Source organism: Aotus nancymaae, unplaced genomic scaffold, assembly GCF_030222135.1.
Source record: "Aotus nancymaae isolate 86718 unplaced genomic scaffold, 86718_ANA_hifiasm-v0.15.2.pri h1tg000014l, whole genome shotgun sequence".
NCBI lineage: Eukaryota > Metazoa > Chordata > Mammalia > Primates > Aotidae > Aotus > Aotus nancymaae.
In genome coordinates this window covers 111,137,484-111,160,814 of record NW_026988425.1, presented here as the reverse complement: position 1 = coordinate 111,160,814, position 23,331 = coordinate 111,137,484, and the positions used below count along the sequence as shown (strand labels likewise).

Sequence of the window (23,331 nt, the reverse complement as noted above, 5' to 3'; positions counted from 1 at the left end):
CCTGGCTAATTTTTGTATTTTTAGTAGAGACAAGGTTTCACCTTGTAGGCCAGGCTGGTCTCGAACTCGACTTCAGGTGATCCACCCACCTCAGCCTCCCAAAGTGCGGGGATTGCAGGTGTGACCCACCACACCTAGCCTCTTTCATTAGCATTAAACATTCCCCTTACTATCCACTCGTCCTTTCCTTTGTCTGATAGTGATATAACGATGCCAGCATTTTTTGGGGAGGAGTAGAGTTTGCATGGTATGTATTCCTCCATCTTTTTACCTTCAAACATTTTTTTCCATGCTGTTTATAGTGTACCTCTTGTAAGCACCATGTAATTGAGATTTTTAAAAATCCAGTCCGGCACTCATCTACACTTGGTGTAATTACTGATAAATGTGAACTAAAATCTACCTACTCATCCTCTTGAGTTTGCAATTCATTTGCCTGTTCTGTTTCCTTTTCTTCTTTTATTTTGGATTAAATATTCTGTGCCATTGCATTTTCCCATCTCTTAGTGTATGAAACTGCAGATAGGACTAAAACCAGGGGAGAGCACACAGAATCTTGACTGCTCTTCAGAAATACGCAGGACTCTGTTAAAACGAAGATTTCTGCTTCTCACTCCAGAAATATTGAATCAAAAGTGGAGCAGGAAACAGGCAAGATGCATTTTTTTTTTAAAGCTCCATAGGTAATTCTGACGGACAGCCAGTTGAACCACCAATCTAGACTCTATGACCTCCTATACCTCTGAAAGGTAAATACAGAAAATGAGGCTGAGAAAACTCCTTTAGAATCAATCTCTTTTCTTAGCACTTCAGTGAGTTCAGATGCTGTGTTCTGGTTAGACTCCAGCCCCCAGGTTGGCTGGCTGCTTCCACCTTGCATAGCCCAGAGGCTCACTCCAATCAGGCAGGGGGCTCCCCATGTCAGCCAGGCTCCTCTTGTCTGGTGTCTGGCACTGCAAAGGCAGCAGCTCGAATATCCCAACCTGGCTTCCTTCTCCTCACTGCTTCCCTGATTCCTGGCATGGCCTTACCGAAGGAATGGCAAATCTTTATTTCCACTACACAGGGAGACCTGTTATTATCCCTAAGAAGCCAAGTAATGTGTGTGCTGAATCTGCTGTCACCGTGTACACTGGATTTTTTGTTTTATCATAAATCATTACTGTTACAATACTGATGGCACTGTGGACTGTATTCTTATAAAGTCATCTGGAAGAATCCTGAGCCCTTGTTTCCTGCAGAAAGAGTGATTTCCTTTCAAATTAACCACAAAATCCCTAAATGGTGTTAGAAAAATGCATATCTACTTCTTATGAAGTGGTTTAGTGCTTCCAGCTCTATCAGAAATAGTTAAAATTGGTCTATCAATTTTACCTTCAACATTCAAATGAGAAAAAAAAACTTGAGATAGAGCAATAAACAAAAACTTTTCTACCTTAAGCAAGAAGATATTTGGTACAGAGAGAAACACCAAATAAGCAAAGAAGAAAATATACCATTAATTGAAAACATAAAAAATGGTATCTTAGTGTGACCTTTTTCCACCAAAATAATAATAATAAATCAACAGCTATGCCCTAAAGTGGGTACAGGCATTTTGATTTATAATATATTATACATATAATGCATATATTGTCCTCATAAAAGCAAATGTTATGCAGAGAAAATCCGACCTTATTTTTCTGTTCTAACAATTTCTTAAAGAGATTTTTTTGCGGAAAAAATTCTAAAGGATCTTTTGTTTTTGTTTAGCCTTAAGGTTTCAAATGCATATTTTTATGAAAAAATCATGATAAAGCAGTCTTTTCTGTGCAGAGCATCCTTCCTGCTCCAAGGGGCCCTTCAGCTGCACTGCCTGGGGCTGATTTTCCAGCCCCTACCAGCCAACCTCCCACGTGGCTTGATAATACAAGCCCCTGAACATATAGGATGAAGATACAAAATCTGACCATCATTAGAGACTGTGGCGGGGGTGAGGGCAGATGCATATTCTACTCACGGTCTTCCTTGGGAAGGCCTGGCCTCTGCTCAGTCAGCAGCCACCTGAGAAGTCTCCCAGCTCAGCCCTGAACACTGTGCACCGGAGATGTGTCCCTGTGGTGACAAGACCCAAGGGAGGCAGGGACGTGTGCAGGTCTCCCGCAGTGCCCCCTTCCTGAGGGTGAGGACAAGGTGTCTACCGACCTGCCTGTCCCATCCCTCCTCCCAGGGAGCTGGCACTGACCCTAGCACCTGGCCTTGAACATTTTTCAGGGGCACATTTTGGCCTTCTGTGTTGTGTTGTTTCACTGTGACGCAGGCTGATTGGGTCGGCAGCGAGAGGAAATCACGTAGCATCCTCTGTTTCCAAGATTTCCCCTGGGTCAGGCAGTGCACATGCATGCCCTCCCCAGAGGCTCAGGCCTCCTGGGTGACATGGCTCAGCAAGCAGCCTGGCCTGGCCTGATCCCGTTCTGCCGGGGAGGCCCCCAGGTAGTGATGCTGGCCTGAAGGAAGGGCTCAGAGTAGCAGCACAGAAGCTTCTCTCCTAGAGAGAAAAAACGGAACGACCAGCAAAGGACAGGAAGGAACAGGGTCTAGACTTCCTTCCCTGAACCATGGGTCCTGAGGGAGAAGAATTCGAGGAGAATCTGAGAAAGCCCGTTGGGGAGCTAACACATAAATAGCAAATAAAATGGAACATCTTTCTTGGCGCTTTGACTTCCAGATATCTCCACAGTCATTTAAGAGGAATTTTTAAAGATTCTGCCTTTTGTTCGGGCCCTCGCAGTGTCTAGCCAGGTTTCTCTCTCCCAAGCAGAGCTGGAATCACAGTACAAAGCAGGTTGGTTCACGACGACCCCACGGTTGACAGTGTGTACTTTCACTTCTGCAATCTCACTTACTCCTTACTGCCACCCACCCTGTGAGGTGGCAGGTGGGGACTGCCACCCGCCCTGTGGAGATGAGGCACCTAAGCTTCAGGACGTGGCCATGAACCTGGAAGCGTCTCCTGTTGTGGTCCTTCTGCCCCTGTCTCACTGCCAATTCTAACTCATTTTTGAGAAATCAGCTGCTCGTTGTGGCCAGATGCACCTGGGGAAGATGGGCTTACTTAGCGCTCGTGAAAGCATCCTGAGGACAGGCAAGGTGGGAAGGCGAAAGGGCCTACATTAAAGCAAGCACCTGAGAAAGTTACATGCATGAAGGAGTGCCATTAGAACTAAAACGGTTCTCTGGAGAAATCTTTGAAATCTTCGACCAGTCTGAGTCCTAACCACAGTAAAAATCCACGGGCACACTTATATTTAACATTTTAACACAAGTTAACAACTCCTTGTTGAACAATCTTAGGTGGGAGGGAAGGCGGTGGTAAGAAAGAGGGAAGGGCAGAATCTGGGGTCTGTGTGGGGCCTGGAAGCCAGGCTGCCAACAGTCATTGCAGCACGCAGTGCTGGGGGAGTCCCGTGGGCTTCCAGCTAACGGCCATGCTGACCATTGGGAATGAGGTGCCTCTCAGCCCCGAGGCCATTCTTTAAACAGTCCATCTCTTTGCCTTTGGTAACTTCTTCCTCTTCCTCCTCCTCTTCCTCTTCCTCTTCATCATCGCTCCTCACATCCTGGATGTTCTAGACAAAGGAAAGAATTGGCTGTGAATGACAATCTTCCAGGAAGAGTCTTGAGTGAATCTGCAAACAGGTGGGTCCAGCTTCAAGTATGGCTCCCTTTAAGGAAAACCCAATATCGAAATAACCAAACATTCACCAAGACTGACTATATCAAGGATCATAAAGCAAACCTTAACAAACCTAAATAACTGACATCATACAAAGCATATTTCTAGGCCATAATGGAATTAAGATAGAAATCAACATCAAAAAGGTAATAGGAAAATTTCAAAACACTTGGAAATTAAATAAGACTCTTCTAAACAGTCACTGTGTCAAAGAGTAAGATTTAAAGAATATTAGAAAATATTTTGAACTAAATGAAAATGGAAATATATCAAAATTTGTTCAATGCAGTTAAAATAAGGCTTAAAAGGAAATATGTAGCATTAAATGTTTATATTCAGTAAGAAAAATGGTCTCAAACAATTTGAGCTTCAACTTTAAGCATCTAGAAAAAAGAGGAGCCAAATAAACCTAAGACAAACAGAAGGAAGGAAGTAATAAAGACAAAATAATCAATGAAACTGAAAACAGAAAAAAAAAAAATAGGGAAAACCAATAAACCCAAAACCAATTATTTGAAAAGATCTAAAGCATTAATAACTCACTAGCAAGACTGATAAAGAAAAATAGAGGGAAAGCACAAATTAGCAATAAAGAAAAAGAAGACATAACTATAGATACTGCAGATAATATAAGAATAACAACAGAATGAGATGAATAATTCTATGCATACATATTTGACAACTTAGATAAAATGGACCAATTTCTCAAAAACTATAAACTACTAAAACTTGCCTGAGCTGAAATAGGTAACCTAGATAGTCATATGACTATGAAGGAAATTGAATTTGTAATCAAAAACCTTCTGAAAAATAACAGCACTAGATCCAAATGTTTACATTGGTAAATTCTATGAAACACACAGAGGAGAAATAACACAAAATATCCACAGTCACTTCCAGAAAATAGAAGAGAAGGAAACATGCATCATTTCATTTTATGAGGCCAGAATTACCCTTTGTAAAGTTTTTGTAGATGTGATTAAGATCCTTGAGATGAGAATAATATCCTAGATTATGTAGGTGGGCCCTCTATGGCATCACAAGTGGGTCCTTATAAAAACAGAGGCAGACGAAGAGTCAACACACAGAGGAGAGGCAATATGAAGACAGAGAAGAGATTGGAATGATGCAGTCACAAGGCAAGAAATGCTGGCAGCCCCCAGAAACTAGAACCAGCAAAGAACAAATGCTCCCCTAGTGCCTCTGGAGAGAACGCGACCCTGCTAACAGACACGTTGATTTTGGCTCAAAACTAATTATGGACTTCTGACCTCTTGAACTGTGAGAGAATACATTTCTGTTATTTTGAGCAACAAATTTGTAGAGATTTGTTATAGTCACTATAGAAATTAATTCAACTAGCAGTGGCCAATTAAAAACTGCAATTTAAAAATCTGTGCCATTTATAATCGTTTCAAAAATAAAATACTTAGGAATACATCTAATAAACCATGTATAGGATCTGTATCTAAAACCTACAAAATTCAGAAAGAAATTCGTTGAAAGAAATCAAAGAAGACCTAACTAGTTGGAGAGACATACTATGTTCATGAATTGGAAGACTAAACATAGTAAAAATATTAATTATCCCCAAATTATCCTATAGAGCCCACACAATACCAATCAAATCCCAGGAGAATTTTCTGTAGATAAAGACAATGTAATTCTAAAATTTATATGGAGAGGCAAAGGAACTCAAAAAGCTAAAAGAATTCTGAAAAAAAAAAAATGTGAGGACTTACACTACCAAATTTTAAGACTTACTATAAAGTTACAGTAATCCAGACAGAGTGGTATTCACAAAGGAATAAACATGCAGATCACTGGAACAGAATATAGACTAGCTAAGGTATGCTAGAAAAATTAGATTTTTCTAAACAGCTGACATCAAAAAAGCTTAAGAAAAGATGCAGCCCACCACCCATATTCTGAGAAAAACCATTTCACAACTGCGGATTTTCTCCAGTAATTAAAACACTTCATAGAAATTAGAAACAAAACCAAGTATTCTCTAGGAGAACAAAGGATCTACATACTCACTAGAGGTCAAGCCATGGTGTTTTCTGGAACTCTACCTGTCTGCTTTGACTGAGTGTCAAGACTTTGCTTGCAAAACCAGCATGAGTCCGTTTCTTTGAATCTACTGGCCTCTTCCTGTGTTGCCCTTCCCACTTGTTGCTCTCTACACACCGACACCCTGTAGGTTTTGTTACTGGGCTATTGGAACTTCTCTTAGGCAAATTGTTGGCCCTGACCCCTCTACAAATCATTAAAGGGTCAAGAAAACACATGCTTAAAGAAGGATCTAAAACTCTCTCTGAAGAGTAGAGGGGTGGACCTGGGTGTCAGCAGCCACAGAACTGTAGTGATTTTGTGTGCAGTTCTCACCCTGGCCAGAGCACGCTGTGGCACACATGCCTGTCATCTGACAGACTGATTCCCCTCGGGAAGGTTTGACTATAGCAGCCGCCATTACAGAGCATATTACTATTCTGATAACTTTCAATAACTTTCTTTGTAGACCTAGCAAAGCTATGTAGTATGCCAAATGACCTGGGTGGTCTAGAATAAGTTATTAGCAATATTCTTCATCCCATGTTGGAAGTGGATGGTCATGATTTTTGCAAGGTCTTTTAGAAGTTTCTGCTCCCAACAACTCCCTTTGGTTACACAAAACAACAGTGGAAAGAATAAGAGACAAGTTTCTAGCTTAATAGAGACCTTGTTACTTGTCCTAACAGGGGCTTTGGAGTCCTCACATCACTCAGTAGGACCAGTATTGGCAAATATGATCAGCTTGGCACTCAAGCAGGCACAGGAGGCCTGTATTCAGTGGGTGTGGTTGAAATCACAGTCATTACAAAGGGAGACCGTCATTCAGTTTGAGAACATACAATACACTAGCAGAAACTGATTAATGCTGAAATTAGGATCAAAATGACCTTCCCTTGATTAAAGCTGGATCAAAGTCAAAGTTTTCCTTTGCACACTGTGTTCTAGGAGCAGAGGCTAGAGATGCACTGCCTCACATTCAAAGACTCACTCTATCAGAGCACTGAAGTGTCCCTAAAGCAATAGACACGCTTTCAACTTGTTTATCCTTTTGAGGGGCTCACAAAACTGATTGAACTTGTCATATCATGCGGTGATTAATTTTGGCTGGTATCAAATGTTTCAGACACCGAATACCATGACCAAGACAACAGCCCTGACTTCCCACAGTCTAGAAGTGCCAAAGCATTGTCTAAAGTCCTTTCTAAATTTTTGTGACAAAATGCACGTAAGATTTGCTATCTTAATCATCGTTTAAGTGTGTTCAGTGGGATTAAATACATTCATAATGCTGTGTAATCATCACCACCATCCATTCCCAGAACTCTTTTCATCTTGTGAAACAGAAACTCTGTACCCATTAACAATCACTCCCCCACTTTTCTCTTTTTCCCAGCCTCTGGCAACCCCCATTCCACTTTCTGTCTCTATTACTTTGTCAATTCTAAGTACCTCATATAAGTGGAATCATACAGTATATGTCCTTTTGTAATTGGCTTATTTCACTTTGCATAATGTCCTCAAGGTTCATTCATGTTGTAATATGTGTCCAAATTTCCTTCCTTTTTTGTTTTTTGAGATGGAGTTTTGCTCTTGTTGTCCAGGCTGGAGTGCAATGGCTGCAACCTCTGCTTTCCAGGTTCAAGCAATTTTCCCACCTCAGCTTCCCAAGTAACTGGGATTACAGGTGCCCACAGTCATGCCTGGCTAATTTTTGTGTTTTCAGTAGAGACAGTGTTTCACCATGTTGGCCAGGCTGGTCTTGAACTCCTGACCTCAGGTGATCCATCCACCTCGGTCTCCCAAAGTGCTGGGATTACAGGCATGAGCCATGGTGCCCAACCAAATTTCCTTCCTTTTAAAGGCTGAATAACATTCCATGGTATGCATATATCACATATTGTTTATCCAATCATCTCTCAGTGGTCACTGAATTGCTTCTATGTTTTAGCTATTATGAATAATGTTTCTACGAACGTGGATGTGCATAAATCTCTGTGTCTCTGCTTTCAATTCTTTTAGATATATATCCAGAAGTGGAATTGTTGGATCATATGGTTAAGGCTGTTTGATTTTTTTGTGGAACCACCGTACTGTTTTCCACAGTGACTGCATCATTCAACAGTTCAATCAACACTTGTTATTTTGTTTTTTTAATTGTAGTCCTCCTAATGGCTGTGAGTGGTATCTAATTACAGTTTTGATTTGCGTTTCCCTAATGATTAGTTATGCTGAGTATCTTTTTATGTGCTTATCGGCCATTCATATAGCTTCTTCAGGGAAATGTCTATTCAAGTTCTTTGCCCATTTTTGAACCATGTCACCTGGAGTTTTGTTGTTGTTGAGTTTTAGGAGTTCTCAATACATTCAGTTTATGAATCCCTTATCAGATAAATAATTTGCAAATATTTTCTCTCATTTGTGGGTTACCTTTAACTCAGCTGACGGTGTCTTTTGATGCCCCAAAGTTTTAAATCTTATGAGGTCAAATTTGCCCATTTTTTCTTTTGTTATCTGTACCTTTAGTGTTATATCCAAGAAATTATTTGCCCTATGTTTTCTTTTATAGTTTTAGGTCTTACATTTAGGTTTTGCTTCAATTCAAGTTAATTCTTGTGTATGGTGTTAGGTAAGGGTCCAACTTCATTCTTTTGCATGTGGATATTCCGTTTTCCCAGCACCATTTGTCGAAAAGACTCCCCATTGAACAGTCTTGGCACCCTTATATATGGGAGGGTTTACTTCTCTATTCTACACCGTGGTCTTTAGGTTTGTCTTTACGCCAGTACCACATTGTCTTGATTACTGCAGATTTGTAGTAAGTTTGGAAATCAGGAAGTTTGGGTACTCCAGCTTTGTTCTTTTTCAAATTTATAAGGGGTACCCTAAAGTCTTTTAAGTCCTGTGAAGTTTGAATCCAAGTTGCTTAAAACATGACCTTACGATCAGTTCAGTCATGGTTCACTGATTCATAGAAGAAAAACAGAACCAATTTATGTGACTGTTCCACGTATACAGATACCTCCTCTTGAATTTCAGAGCCAGACACAAAAGTCGCTTTTTCTACTCTCCCAACTAACCAGTACAAAATAGAATATGTTCTGTTTTCCACTAATCGTTTCTTGCTATTATCAATGGATCTAATATTTTAAGAAATGATTTTATTTTCTAAAAAACCTGTGACTTTTAAAATTAGCTTTTAAGAGAAAAATTAAGTTTTTGTGCTAGATAGACTCTAGAGCGTATCTTGTCTGACACTGATTTTCCAGATGAGACAAAAGCTACAGGGCTCAGTCCCACCCACTAGAGTGATACTGCTTAGTGGCAGCAGAGCCCATATTATAACATGTGACTTTGGATTAAAATGCATGGATTTTTTTTCATACTCTCTATATAACCTAAAATAAATTGAAAACATGCCAGACTGTGTGGTAATCACCAAATTGTGATGGATGCATAAAATTATTTGATTATATCAATATAATTTGCATTGGAGATTAAAACCATTTAACATATTCTCCAAATTGCCACATTTTACATCCTTTAAAAATAGCTTTAAGTTCACAGCCTGAAAGTTCTGCAACTCTAACCAGGCAAGGATTTGCAAAAACATTTTGAAAACAAAAATTCACTGGAATTTTAGATAAAGCAATGTTCAAGAAATAATTATGGCAATACAGAGGATTATGCCCACAAAATTTGTGTTAAAACTTACATGTTGAAGTTGGTTTCAAATCTTAATATCCAAGATACAAAAAGAACTCAAATCACTCATATGCACCATTAAGAAAGAAGAAACCCAATGCGATAGAAAAGCAAGCAAAGGATATGAAAAGGCAATTCACAAAAAAGTTCAACACAACTGATTAATGTACTATACTATACAGGATGTTCAATCTTAGTAATCAGTAAAATACAAATTCAAATAATAAGATAACACCTCATGTCCATTAAACTAGTAAATATTGAATAGTCTGATAATACTGTAACAAAACTTGGTGAGCATATGGGGAAAAAGAAATACTCATACATTTGATTAGAAAAAAAATGGTATCTAGTAAATTTAACCTAACTGCCAACCCCACAGAAATACACACACACACACACACACACACACACACACACACACACAGAGAAACCCTCAGAGACTATTATAAACACCTCTACGTACATAAACTAGAAAACCTAGAAGAAATGGATACATTCCTGGAAACATATAACCTCCCAATATTGAATCGGGAAGAAATTGAAATCATAAATAGATGAGTTCTGAAATTGAAATAGTAATAAAACACCCACCAACCAGAAGAATCCCTGGAACAGATGGATTCACAGCCAAATTCTACCAGCTGTATGAAGAACAGTTAGAACCAATTCCACTGAAACTATTCCAAAAAACCAAGGAGGAGGGGCTTCTCCCTAACTCATTCAATGAGGCCAGCATCATTCTGATACCAAAACCTGACAGAGACATCAGAGAAGCAGAGGGCCAAATCATGAATGAACTTCCATTCACAACTGCTACAAAGAGAATAAAATATCTAGGGAAATACAGCTAACAAGAGATGTGAAGGACCTCTTCAAGGAGAACTACAAACCTCTGTTCAAGGAAATAAGAGAGAACACAAACAAATGGAAAAACATTCCATGCTCATGGATAAGAAGAATCAGTATCGTGAAAATGGCCATACTGCCCAAAGTAATTTATAGATTCAATGCTATTCCCATCAAACTACCATTGTCATTATTCAAAGAATTAGAAAAAACTACTTTAAATTTCACATGAAAGAAGAGCCTGTTTAGCCAAGACAATCCTAAGCAAAAAGAACAAAGCTGGAGGCTTCATGCTACCTGACTTCAAATTATTCTACAAGGCTACAGTAACCAAAACAGCATGGTACTAGTACCAAAACAGACATACAGACCAACGGAACAGAACAGAGACCTCAGAAATAATGCCACACATCTACAACCATCTGATCTTTGACAAACCTGACCAAAACAAGCAATGGGGAAAGGATTCCCTATTTAATAAATGGTGCTGGGAAAACTGGCCAGCCAGATGCAGAAAACTGAAACTAGACCCTTTCCTTACACTTTATACAAACATTAACTCAAGATGGACTAAAGACTTAAATGTAAAACCCAAAATGATAAAAACCCTGGAAGAAAATCTGCACAATACTGTTCAGGACATAGGCATGGGCAAAGACTTCATGACTAAAACACCAAAAATAATTGTAACAAAAGCCAAAATTGACAAATGGGATCTAATTAAACTAAAGAGCTTCTGCACAGCAGAAGAAACTATCATCAGAGTTAACAGTCAACCTACAGAATGGGAGAAAATATTTGCACTCTGCCCATCTGACAAAGGCCTAATACCCAGAATCTACATTGAACTTAAACAGATTTACAGGAAAATAAATAAATAAATAAATAAATAAATAAAAACAGTGAGCAAAGGATATGAACAGAGACTTCTCAAAAGAAGACATTTATGTGGCCAACAAACATGAGAAAAAGCTCAACGTCACTGATCATTAGAGAAAGCAAATCAAAACCACAATGAGATACCATCTTACACCGTTAGAATGGTGATTATTTAAAAGTCAAGAAACAATAGATGCTGGCAAGGCTGTGGAGAAATAGGAACACTTTTATACTGTTGGTGGGAATGTAAATTAATTCAACCATTATCGAAGACATTGGGGTGATTCCTCAGGGATCTAGAACTAAAAACACCATTTGACCCAGCAATCCCACCCTTCTACTATAAAGACACATGCACACATGTTTGTTGTAGCACTATTTACAATAACAAAGACCTGGGACCAACCCAAATGCCCATCAATGATAGATTAGATAAAGAAAATGTACATATACACCATGAAATTCTATGCAGTCATAAAAAGGAATGAGATCATGTCCTTTGCAGGGACATGGATGAAGCTGGAAGCCATCATCCTCAGCAAACTAACATAAGAACAGAAAACCAAACACTGCATGTTCTCACTCATAAGTGTGAGTTGAACAATGAGAACACAGGGAGGGGAACAACACACACTGGGGCCTGTCGGTGGTTGGGGGTGAGAGGAGGGAACATTAGGACAAACACCTAATGCATATGGGGCTTAAAACCTAGATGATGGGTTGATAGGTGCAGCAAACCACCACAACACACGTATACCTATGTAACAAACCTACACATTATGCATTCGTATCCTGGAACTTAAAGTAAAACAAACAAACAAAAGAAAACATCACTGAAAAAAAATCAGAGATGACAAAAACAAATGGAAAAACATTCCATACTCATGGATAGGAAGAATCAACATTGTTAAAATGACCGTACTACCCAAAGCAACTTATAGATTCAATACTATTCTTATCAAACTATCAATGTAATTTTTCACAGAATTAAAAAAAAAGTATTCTAAAATTCATATGGTACCAAAGAAGAGCCCAAATAGCCAAAGCAATCCTAAGCAAAATGAAAGAAGCCAGAGGCATTACACTTCCTAACTTCAAATTATACTATGAGACTACAGAATCAAAACAGAATGGTACTGGTACAAGAACAGACACATAGACCAATGGAATAGATTAGAGAACCCAGAAATAAAGCTGCATCCTCACAACCATCTGATCTTTAACGAAGCTGACAAAAACAAGCAATAAGGAAAAGACTCCCTATTCAATAAATAGTGCTGGGATAGCCGGCTAACCATATGCAGAAGATTGAAACTGGACCCCTTCATTTCACTGTCTGTAAAAACCAACTCAAGATGGATTAAAGGCTTAAATGTAGGACCTAAAACTATAAAAACCCTAGAAGAAAACCTAGGACATATCATTCTGAACATAGGCCTTGGCAAAGATTTCATAAGGAAGTGTCCAAAAACAATGGCCAAAAAAACCCCAAAAATAGACAAGGGGGACTTAATTAAGCTAAAGAGCTTCTGCATAGCAAAACAAACTATCAACAGAGTAAACATTCTACAGAATGGGAGAAAATATTTGCAAACTATGTGTATTAGTCCATTTTCACACAGCTATAAAGATACTACCTGAGACTGTGTAATTTCTAAAAAAAAAAAAAAGATTTTTCATTGACTCACAGTTCCACATGCTGAGGAGGCCTCAGGAAACTTACACATCATGGCAGAAGGGAAAGCAAGGACCTTCTTCATATGGCAGCAAGAGAGAGATGAGTGAGCAATGAAGGGGGAAGAGCCCCTTATAAAACCATCAGATCTCATGAGAACTCAGTCACTATCATGAGAACAGCATAGGGCAAACTGTTCCCATGATCCAATCACCTTCCACTTGGTCCTTCCCTCGAACATGGGGATTATGGGCATTAAAATTTGAGACAAGATTTGGGTGAGGACACATAGCCAAGATAAATCTGAAAAGGATCTAATATCCAGAATACACAAGGATTCTACAAATCAACAAGCAAAAAACAACCACATTTTAAAAACGGCAAAAGACATGAACAGATATTTCTCAAAAGAAAACATACACAAAGGCAACAAGCATATGGAAAAAAAAGTTCAACATCACTAACAGAGAAATGCAAATCAAAACTATGAAGAGATACCATCTCACACCAGTCAGAATGGCTATTAATAAAAAGAAAATAACAGATATTGGCATGTTATGGAGAAAATGGAATGCTTATAAACTGCTGGTGAAAATGTAAATTAGTTTGGCCACTGTGGAAAGCATTTTGGAGAGTTCTCAAAGAACTTAAAACAGAACTACCATTCAACCTAGCAATCCTATTACTGGGTATATAACCGAAGAAATACAAATTGTTCTACCAAAAAGACATATGTACTCATATATTCATCATAGCACTATTTACACTAGCAAAAACATAGCACCAACCTAGGTGCCCATCAGTAGTGGACTGGATAAGGGAAATGTGGTACATATACACCATGGAATGCTATACAGCCATAAAAAAGAACAAAATCATGTCCTTTGCAACAAAATGGATGCAGCTGGAGGACATTATCCTAAGTAAATTAATGCAGGAGCAGAAAACCAAGTACTGCATGTTCTCACAAGTGGGAACTAAACATTGAGTGCACATGGACACAAAAAGGGGTATAACCAACCCCAGGGCACACTTGAGGGTGGAGGGTAGGGGGAAGGTGAGGGTCAAAAAGCTACCTATCAGGTACTACACTCACTACCTGGGTGACAAAAACATTTGTACACCAAACCCCGGCCACACACAATTTACCCAAGTAACAAACCTGTTCATGTACCCCCCTGAACCTAAAACAAAAGTTGAAAAAGAGCTCCTCTCCCGCCTACTCCAGCCATGTAAGATGTGCCTTCTTCCTCTTCACTTTCCACCATGATTGAATGTTTCCTGAGGCCTCCCCTGTCATGTTACGTGTACAGCCTGCAGAACCATGAGTCAATTAAATTTCTTTTCTCTGTAAATTACACAGTTTCAAATATTTCTTTATAGCAGTGAAAGAACTAATACAGAAAACTGGTACCAGCAATGGGGCATTGCTATAAAGATATCTGAAAATGTGAAAGCTTTGGAACTGGGTAATGTGAAGAGGTTGGAACAGTTTGGAGGGCTCAGAAGTTGACAGGAAAGTGAGAGAAAGTTTGGAATTTCCTAAAGACTTGTTTAATGGTTGTGACCAAAATGCTGATAGTGACAGGGACAGTGAAGCCCAGGCTGAGGAGATCTTAGATAGAGATGACGAACTTTCTTGGAACTGGAGTAAAGGTCACTCTTGCTATGCTTTAGCAAAGAGACTGGCTGCCACTATGCCCCTGCTCTAGGGATCTGTGGGATTTTGAACTTGAGAGAGATTATTTAGTGTATCTGGGAGAAGAAATGTTTAAGCAGGAATGTGTTCAAGATTTGACCTGGCTGCGTCTAACAGGATATGCTCATCTGCATGAACAAAGAGATGTTCTGAAACTAGAATTTATATTTAGAAGGGAGCAGAGCATAAAGGTTTGGAAAATTTGCAGCCTGACCATGTGGTAACAAAGGAAAATCGATTTTCTGGGGAGGAATTCAAGCTGGCTACGGAAATTTGCATAAAGAGGAGCTGACTGTTAATAGCCAAGACAATGGGGAAAATGCCTCCAAGTCATTTAGAAACCTTCCTGGCAACCCCTCCCATCACAAGACTGGAGATCTAGGTGGAAAGAATGGTTTTGTGGGTAAGACACTGCTCCCTGCATCCTAGCTGCTTTCGCTCCAGCCATGGCTAAAAGGGCTCCAGTTATGGCTCAGGCCACTGTTCCAGAGGGATTACAACTGACCAATTAGTTACAATCTCATTCTCTCAACCCATCAGAACTTTCCAATGCAGTTGCCTTATCTCGAAAGGAAATGGCTGGCAACTCTTTTAAAACCATTATCGTTATTTGAATAATTTTAAATGCCAATATTTCCATGTAAAGAAATGCTAATCAGCTAATTTTGGAGAGCTTGGTGTCTCGAGGAATCTTGTGCTTGGCTGTTCCTACAAAAATCAAACTTTTATCTGAATGAGAAGACACTGGCAGTGGGAAAGCAATGAATAATTTGGGAAAAACATCTCACCACAAAGGACAATCAATCACAGGACAGACAGTTTATTCCTTCACCCCAAGGTTCACAGCTTCGGCATTGTGGATATTTTGAGCCAGGTGATTCTTTGTTGTGGGGACTGTGCTGCCCACTGTGGGACATCTAGCAGTAAGCATCTCCAGTTATCCATATTATACTAAAGGCCCCTCCCACTATGACAGCCAAAAATGTCTCCACATGTTGTCAAATGTCCCCGAAGGCTAAAACTCTTCCAGTTGAGAACCACCAGTTCAAAAAATACTTCTTGACACCCTGTGCAAAACATTGGGGATATAATGGTCTTTCCTCAAATAACTTACAGTCTATTGAAAGAACTGAATGCTATGGAATCAAACACACAATAAGAAATACATCATTACAGATTTGATGAGTGTTAGGAAGTAGAGAATACTGTGACATTTAAGTAGGGGAATCTCACTTAGATGAGGCTGATGCCAGGGAGGCCTTAAGGAAATGAACTTAAGTTGTAACCTGTAGTTTAATAGGAGTAGCCAGAGAAGAGTGGAATAAACAACATTTCAAGAAAAAATGCAGTGTGCAGAGGCCCTGAGAAAGGGGAACCTTGCCATGCTCGGGGATCAGCAAGGCCAGCACAGCTAATGAGTGCTGAGAAAGGCAGAGACTGACTCCAGGTGAGGCCTGGAGTAAGCATGGATCAGATAATAAATTTCATAGGTCATGATCAGAAATTCCAATTCATCTCTAAACCCAACTAGAAGCCACTTTGTAGCACTATTTTGGGTGTAAGGAGTGTATCAGTGAGCAAACGGACAAGGCATTTGTCCTCAGTGAGCTTCTGCTCTTGGGGAGCTGGTTTCTATAGCAGTGCTCTCTGCCACTGTGCGGACATGGCTGGAGGGAGCCCAGCTGGTGCAGCTGGGAGGCTGAGGTCACAGTCCAGGAGGGAAACACTGGAGGCTTGGGTCATTGGAGTAGCTCTGAGATGTGGAAGTGGTATTATGTAAGAAAAAGCAGTATCTATAGACAGTCAGATTTGAAAGGGATCCTTAAGGTTATCTAATCCAGTTTCTATTTGATGCTGATAAGCTTTTTACAATAACCCTAGCAGAAGATGCACACCCCTGTCTGTGCCTCTGCAGTAACTCACTACCTGCTTCCTTTTATCTATGGGGCTGATCTCTGACTCCTTGGAGCTCCACACATTCCCCCTTAGTACTAGTCAAAAGAAGTCTGTGTACTCCCTTCAAACATTAGACAATTTTTCAAACATTTAAAGATAGTGAACTCCTCTTCAAGCTAAATATTCCCACATCCTTCAGTTGATCCTCATATGACGCGGCATGGAAAAGCTGCATCATCCTGTTTCTTTAATAAGCATATTCCGATCCACAGCCATCATCCTGTATTGTACAATATGTGTAACACAACCAGTATCACTCAATTAAGACACAACTTCCCACCACTCTCATCTCCACCAAAAAAAAAAAAAAAAAAAAAAAGGTGAGCACAATAAGCTTAAAGTCAAATCCGGATGTCTACACTTTTGGCTTTATTTTTGGTATAATGTTTTTCATATATTTTAATATTGTGTGTGTGTGTGTGTGTGTGTGTGTGTATATATATATATGCACATGCTTAAACATAATTCACCTGGCCTTCATCTGTATTCCTCAAAAATCATAGCAAGAATGACCAAAAAACAAAAACAAAAAAGTTGGCAATGAGAAAAAAAATACATTCTAATGCTAATAGGATAAAGTGCTCATTTTAATTAAACGAATCATCTTTGCCCACAGTATTTCCATACACCTCCGGGAATGACATCTGCACTGCAGCTTCCACAAAATCGTAGTGTTGTGTTTTTGAAGTGCTGTAACTAAATGCTGTGCTTGGGAATCTGTGGCTTTGCAGAAATGTCAAAAGCCCAGAAGATTGTGAATTACTCATAACGTCCCACTGCTTTCTGAATGACTCCACATCTAAATCCGCAGTTGGCAATGAAACAAAGAGCTATATAATAAGCACTCTATGCCGTTTTGAAAGCAAATTTTTAGCTTTCACTATATGAAAAAAATACATTCAGTCAGAGTTCAATTTTCTGAACTACTAGCAAAGTACATTCCTTTTTGTTATAGTAGTTCTAATTATCTAAGTTAACAAGGTCACTGAGAAAAACAATTGAGTTTTTCCTCTTTTTTCCCTCCTCAGGGCAGTAGTATTAAATTTAAATTGAGTGCTGTGAACTGTGGCTACACACGGCTGTTTTCCTTTCAGTGGTCTGGAATATGAATTTTCTAGACCAATGCTTCCCAAACTGTAATGTGCATGCAAATCACCCAGGGTTCTTGGTAAACTGAAGATTCTCGTGCTGGCGGTCACTGGTGGGGCCTGAGATGTTGTATTTCTAGCAGTCTCTGGACTCTACCTGGGCTGATAGTCAGACCGCACTTGGGACAGGATGGTTGTCTGTTAGACCACAAACCCTCTCTGGATTGCTACACTTCGTGAAAAGAAAAAGTTGCAGCAGAGGGTCACGTAAGGGTCTTTCAACTTCTAAAATTCCATGCTTTCAAATAACTTTGATTTCCCTAGTCTCTATATTTCACAAGTAACTTTTCAGTCCAGAAAGGCAACATAAAATTACAAGTATGTGTCTCTTTATATAATAGTTTTAAAAAAATAATTAGTCGATCATTTTATAAAATAAATCGTGTTTTTGATTCTCCAAAAAAATGTGCTATTTAAAGAATTCTGTTTTTCTACAAAAGAAAGAATCTCAATGTGCGTATTTTCAAGCCTAAATTTTTATCAGGTTTTATTTTCTTTTAGTGCAGAACATCAGTGTAACACAAAAGTCTACTACTTTTGTTAATATTTTCAAGATGGGAGTATTTGTTGAGGTCATGCAAATTGACTTTACAAATCTGGGAAGAGTATAGTGATCTCCGCTTTTAAAAAAATAGACCCAGTAAATGGAGGGGGCACTGTGGACACTTTTCCAGTGGTGGAGAAGACACATGCAGCTGGTTTTCTCTACTTAATCTAGTAGATGTCAGCCTAGGATGCAAATTAGGATCATTTAGGGGAAGAAGAGGACTGCCAAAAATTCCAAAGTCTGGATCTCACCCCATAGATTTAACTGGTCTGTGTTGGGGACTGGCTGTATTTTTCTGTTAATGCTTTGCAAGCCACTCTAGTTAGCGATAATCAACATAGCTAGCAACATAGCAGTAATGAGTTGATCTGAAGCAAAAATCGGGAGTTCTGGGAGACCTTCTTAAGGGTGTGAGTAGTATATCTTCTTGTATATTAGTCTTCAGTATAATTACAATCCTTCTCTGATTCAAAAACACGTCAAACAAAATAATTGCGTCTTTTCCATGAACTGGCTTGTATAGAATACTCCTGAATTCCTTAATAGGTTTTCTTTTTTTTTCTTTCTTTCTTTTTTTCTTTTTAGAGACAGGGTCTCATTCTGTTTCCAGGCTAGACTGTGCAGTAACACAATCATAGCTCACTGAAGCCTCGACTTCCTAGGCTCAAGCAAACCTCCTGCCTTAGCCTCCCAAATAGCTAGGACTACAAACATGTACCACCACTCCTGGCTTCAGTAGCCCTTTTAAACGAAAGGTCATTAAAATCATTTAAGCACCTGTCGCCAAATGTCAGGCTTTCTGATTCTTAAAAAGGCTGGAATGATAACCTGATCAAGAAAACTGAAGTTTAACAAAAACGAAGATCGCTTCCAACGAAAACAAAAAATCACCGCCAGCACCAGACAATTCCCCAGTGGAGGAAATGCTGCTTAACAACAGCTCATGTGAAGACATGGAGGCTTAGTCAATTCCAAGCTCAGGATGAATTAACAGCATAACGTGACGAACAGCAACAGAATACAAAATTAAGCTACAGCAGTAGAAATAGAGTTTTCGGAAAAACAGAGGAAATAGACCTGCTTGATTTTGTATTACTCAGACCATGTCTAGAAAACTGGGCTGACTTCTAGGTATAACATTTAAATAGTCTGGGTAAAATGGAACAGGAGAGTGATGAGGGAGGGGAAAAGACTCCATAGCATATCTTAGGAGGTATGTTCGAAAGAATTGTATGTATTTAGCCTGCAAAAACAGAGTCATGGAAGTGGTGGTAGGGCATGATGGCTGGTATCTAAGGAGCTTCCACGTGGTTCTGTGCTGCCCTGAGGAGCTCTCCATGAGACATCATCAAGGTCACTTGCAAGGTATGTGGTATGAAATTTGTTGTTAAAAATAGTTCAGGTACCTAAGTTTGCAAATGACTTGAGGACTTCCAGAGCTGAAGAACAATCATGGTAGCATAATTACAAATTTCTCCCCATTCTCCCCAAACAGCTATAGAACCAACATGAACACATGCCTTCAGGTTTCCTAGGATACAAAGAACACTGTTCAGACTATCTATAAGGAGAAGAAAAAGTATATACAAATTCCCCTCTTTAGATGGCAGCCCATATCCAGTAACAGGTTAATGTCCAAATACAGAGGCTTAGCCCCCTTGCTTCAACTGGGTCATCTCTGAAGGGCCACCCACCTCTAGAGCTCTCTGTAGGGTTGGTGGAGGCCTTGACTGCAGTCACATCAGAGTTCAACTTCTCCCTTTGCCTAGCCCATCTCCCCTCACTCCCTCACAGGTGTGGAAGCCCAGGGTATTCCCAGATCCTCCTGCATATGCATGGCCATGCACGCGCGCGCGCGCACACACACACACACACACACACACACATATGTGTACATACATAAATATTCTCAAGTGATATGGCAGGAATAAACAGCAACAGAAAGCTTTGAAGTGGGCAAAGCTTACCTCAGGCGTTCGCTACAGACTTGCTGACTTTTATCCGCCCTCACTACTCTCTTCCTCTGGACAGCCATGATCCTGGGGCCCTTTTGGAGCCTCGGCTTTCTCCACATCCTTCATACTGTCTTGCATGCAGGTGAATTTAGAGGCTACCATCCAAGCATTAAACAGGTAGCTGCCCACTGTAGCTCCCATGTAGGGCATGTTCTGACCTCAATGCAGTCAGGCCTCCGTGGAGAGCTTTGGGAGTGGATCTGGGTTTCCAACCCAGCTGGATGACTCGGCAGAGGCAATTCCATTACTTTGAAAGATATGACCATGTTTCCAGGTTCATACTGAAGATGTCCCAGAAGTATGCCAGTTGTTGGAGGAATCTTAAGGCCGAGGCCCATTGGAAGGGACAGGTATTCCATGATGTCTTAGGTCAGACATCCAGGGCATGGGCCATGGATCCACATGAAGAGTGCATGCCCAGGACTGCACTGCTCAGGACTTCCTGGGCCCACCACATATGGCAAGGAGACACCCTTTGAAGAACATAGCCCCTTTGAGAGTCCAGAGTTCCACAGATGGCATGCATGCTGTTCCCAAATCAGAGCACAGATCAAGCCATCTGCATAAATTACTCAGGCACTAAAGCCTACATGATATATGAAAATGAAAATGTTTGAAAAACTAGTTTCTTTTACCCACATCTACACACTGAATGAGTGTTCAGGAATAAGGTTTCTTTTGTGTCACACAAAGCTCTCCTCTGAGACTTAGGTAGCGGGGATGAGGAGATGGCCACAGAGAGGATGTGGCCACAGAAAACAGTGGGAGATTAGCAGGGACAGTGCTGGCCAGCATGGGGCCTTCCTATGGCTGTTTTTACCAAGCTCTCTGGCCCGAGGGCCCATTAATAAACTCTCACATCCTGCTGTGGATGTGCAGATTTATTAACAGGTCACGAACTGTGCCTGTGCTCCAGTCTAAAGTTCGGATTCCATATAAGACATCTGTGTGTGTGCGTCTGTTTCTCTACTAATAAAAAGGAGACTATCTGTTCCTTTCAGGATTGTATAAAAATTCATTTCATTTTGGGAAAGGATGTTTAAAATCATGGGAACAAGGGATTTGTACTTGGTTCTTCCCCCTCACCACCCTCTTTTCCAACTTTATCAAGACACAGTCTGTGGTTCTGGGGACATCACAGTCTACATTTGGGACAGAAAAAAGAGAGGCAGGATTGGAACCCCACAGATAGCAATGCCATGCTCTCAGGAAGCAGCTCTCATCTTAACAAGCCCTTTCATTTGCAACTGCCCCCACCAACTTCCTGCTGGCCAATTGACTTGGGTAGCCCAGCATTTCCAAAGAACTAGTATTTTGAAAACCATTGCCAGAAAAGATATCAAGCAAAAAATTTAGTACACTGGAGCTAATATGTGATAAACTGAGGATGGAAGATCTCTCGTGTAACTAAGTCAGTCCTGGGCGATTGCAGGGCAGAGAGTTCTGCTGTTGGAAACAAATGCCAGCAGCTAGAAACTCTTTGAGGAAACAGAGGGTGCTGAAGAAAACTGCAATAAAAGATTGTTTTACACTGCCTAGCCATGTGCAGAAAACAGAAACTGGACCTTTTCCTTACACCTTATACAAAAATTAACTCAAGATGGATTAAAGACTTAAATGTAAAACCTAAAACCATAAAAGCTCCAGAAGAAAACCTAGGCAATACCATTCAGGACATAGGCATGGGCAAAGACTTCATGACAAAAACACCAAAAGCAATGGCAACAAAAGCCAAAATTGACAAACGGGATCTAATTAAACTAATGAACTTCTGCACAGCAAAAGAAACTAGCATCAGAGTGAACAGGCAACCTACAGAATGGGAGAAAAATTCTGCAATCTATCAATCTGACAAAGGGCTAATATCCAGAATCTACAAGGAACTTAAACAAACTTAAAAGAAAAAAAGTACCCAACCCCATCAAAAAGTGGGTGAAGGATATAAACAGACACTTCTCAAAAGAAGACATGCTGTTGTCATCAGCAACAGAGAGAGATACTGCAACATCTAAATGTGGTAATCACGACAATCCCAGAGGAAGCGGCATCACTTTAGGAAAAGAAGATAGAAGACTTTCCAAATAGCTTGAAAGAGATATCAAACATCCCAGTATAAGAAAATGTCTGGGCCGGGCACAGCGGCTCACACCCGTAATCCTAGCACTTTGGGAGGCCAAGGCAGGCAGATTGCTTGAGCCCCGAAGTTGAGACTAGCCTGGGCAACATGTCAAACACCATCTCTACAAAAAAGACAAAAATTAGCCAGGTGTGGTGGCGCATGCCTGTGGTTCCAGCTACTTGGGAGGCTGAGGTGGGAGGGTCACTTGAGCCCAGGAGGTGGAGGTTGTAGTGAGCAGAGATGGTACCACCATACTCCAGCCCGGGTGACAGAGTGAGACTGTCTCAAAAAAATAAAAATAAATAAAAATTTAAAAAAAAAGGAAATGTCTGAACAATGTTATCCTGGGGTAGGGAAAAGATACCTAATTGAAAACTAGGTCACTGCTTTGCACGACCTTCAGAAGCCCGTTTACCCCTCTGAGCCTCCACTTCATCAACTGGCAGAGGAACCCTTCTTTTCAGTTTGGTGCTGCTTCCATCTCAGAGTGCGAATGTGTGGCTGGGTCTTCTTCTGAGCTCTCATCTGGGTGCCTGTGTTGTACCTGCGGGTCTAACCTGGACCTCCCAGTCAAGGACAAAGTACTTCTATGGGGTCAGGAGACCTGGGAAGAGGCCAGTTTATCCATGGGCCCCGCTTCCCACTCATAGAACATTTTCTTGCTTTTATTACCTTTGAGCCATGCAGATGGCTGCCTATTCAACTTCAGCTTCTTATAAACAACTCTACCCATTATAAAAACTCAGGCTTATGATTGTTTTAAGACAGAAAAATCTCCTAATGGAGATAACATTAATAAGATTTTCTAGAGTGCCCTCTATGAAATTAATTCATTGATTAATACATTCATTACTTGTTAATCAATTACCTGTAAAGTAATTAATTCAATTACTTCTAAAGTGATAATAAGAAACACTGAGCAAAACTGAACAAGGTAGAAGATACCATTGTGAAATTCATGAGAGGCCAGCC

The 23,331-nt window shown here is 40.2% G+C and overlaps 1 protein-coding gene across 1 annotated transcript in view; it reads right to left on the bottom strand.

Annotated features, from left to right (window-relative positions):
• Positions 1-1,128: 1,128 nt before the first annotated feature.
• CERS3 (ceramide synthase 3) overlaps positions 1,129-23,331 on the bottom strand; it is a 102,592-nt gene continuing 80,389 nt past the window's right edge. Inside the window, exon 12 of the mRNA XM_012438621.3 lies at positions 1,129-3,608. Within this exon, the coding sequence (XP_012294044.2) occupies positions 3,459-3,608 (150 nt within the window). The 3' untranslated portion in view covers positions 1,129-3,458. The remainder of the gene's footprint in view (positions 3,609-23,331) is intronic.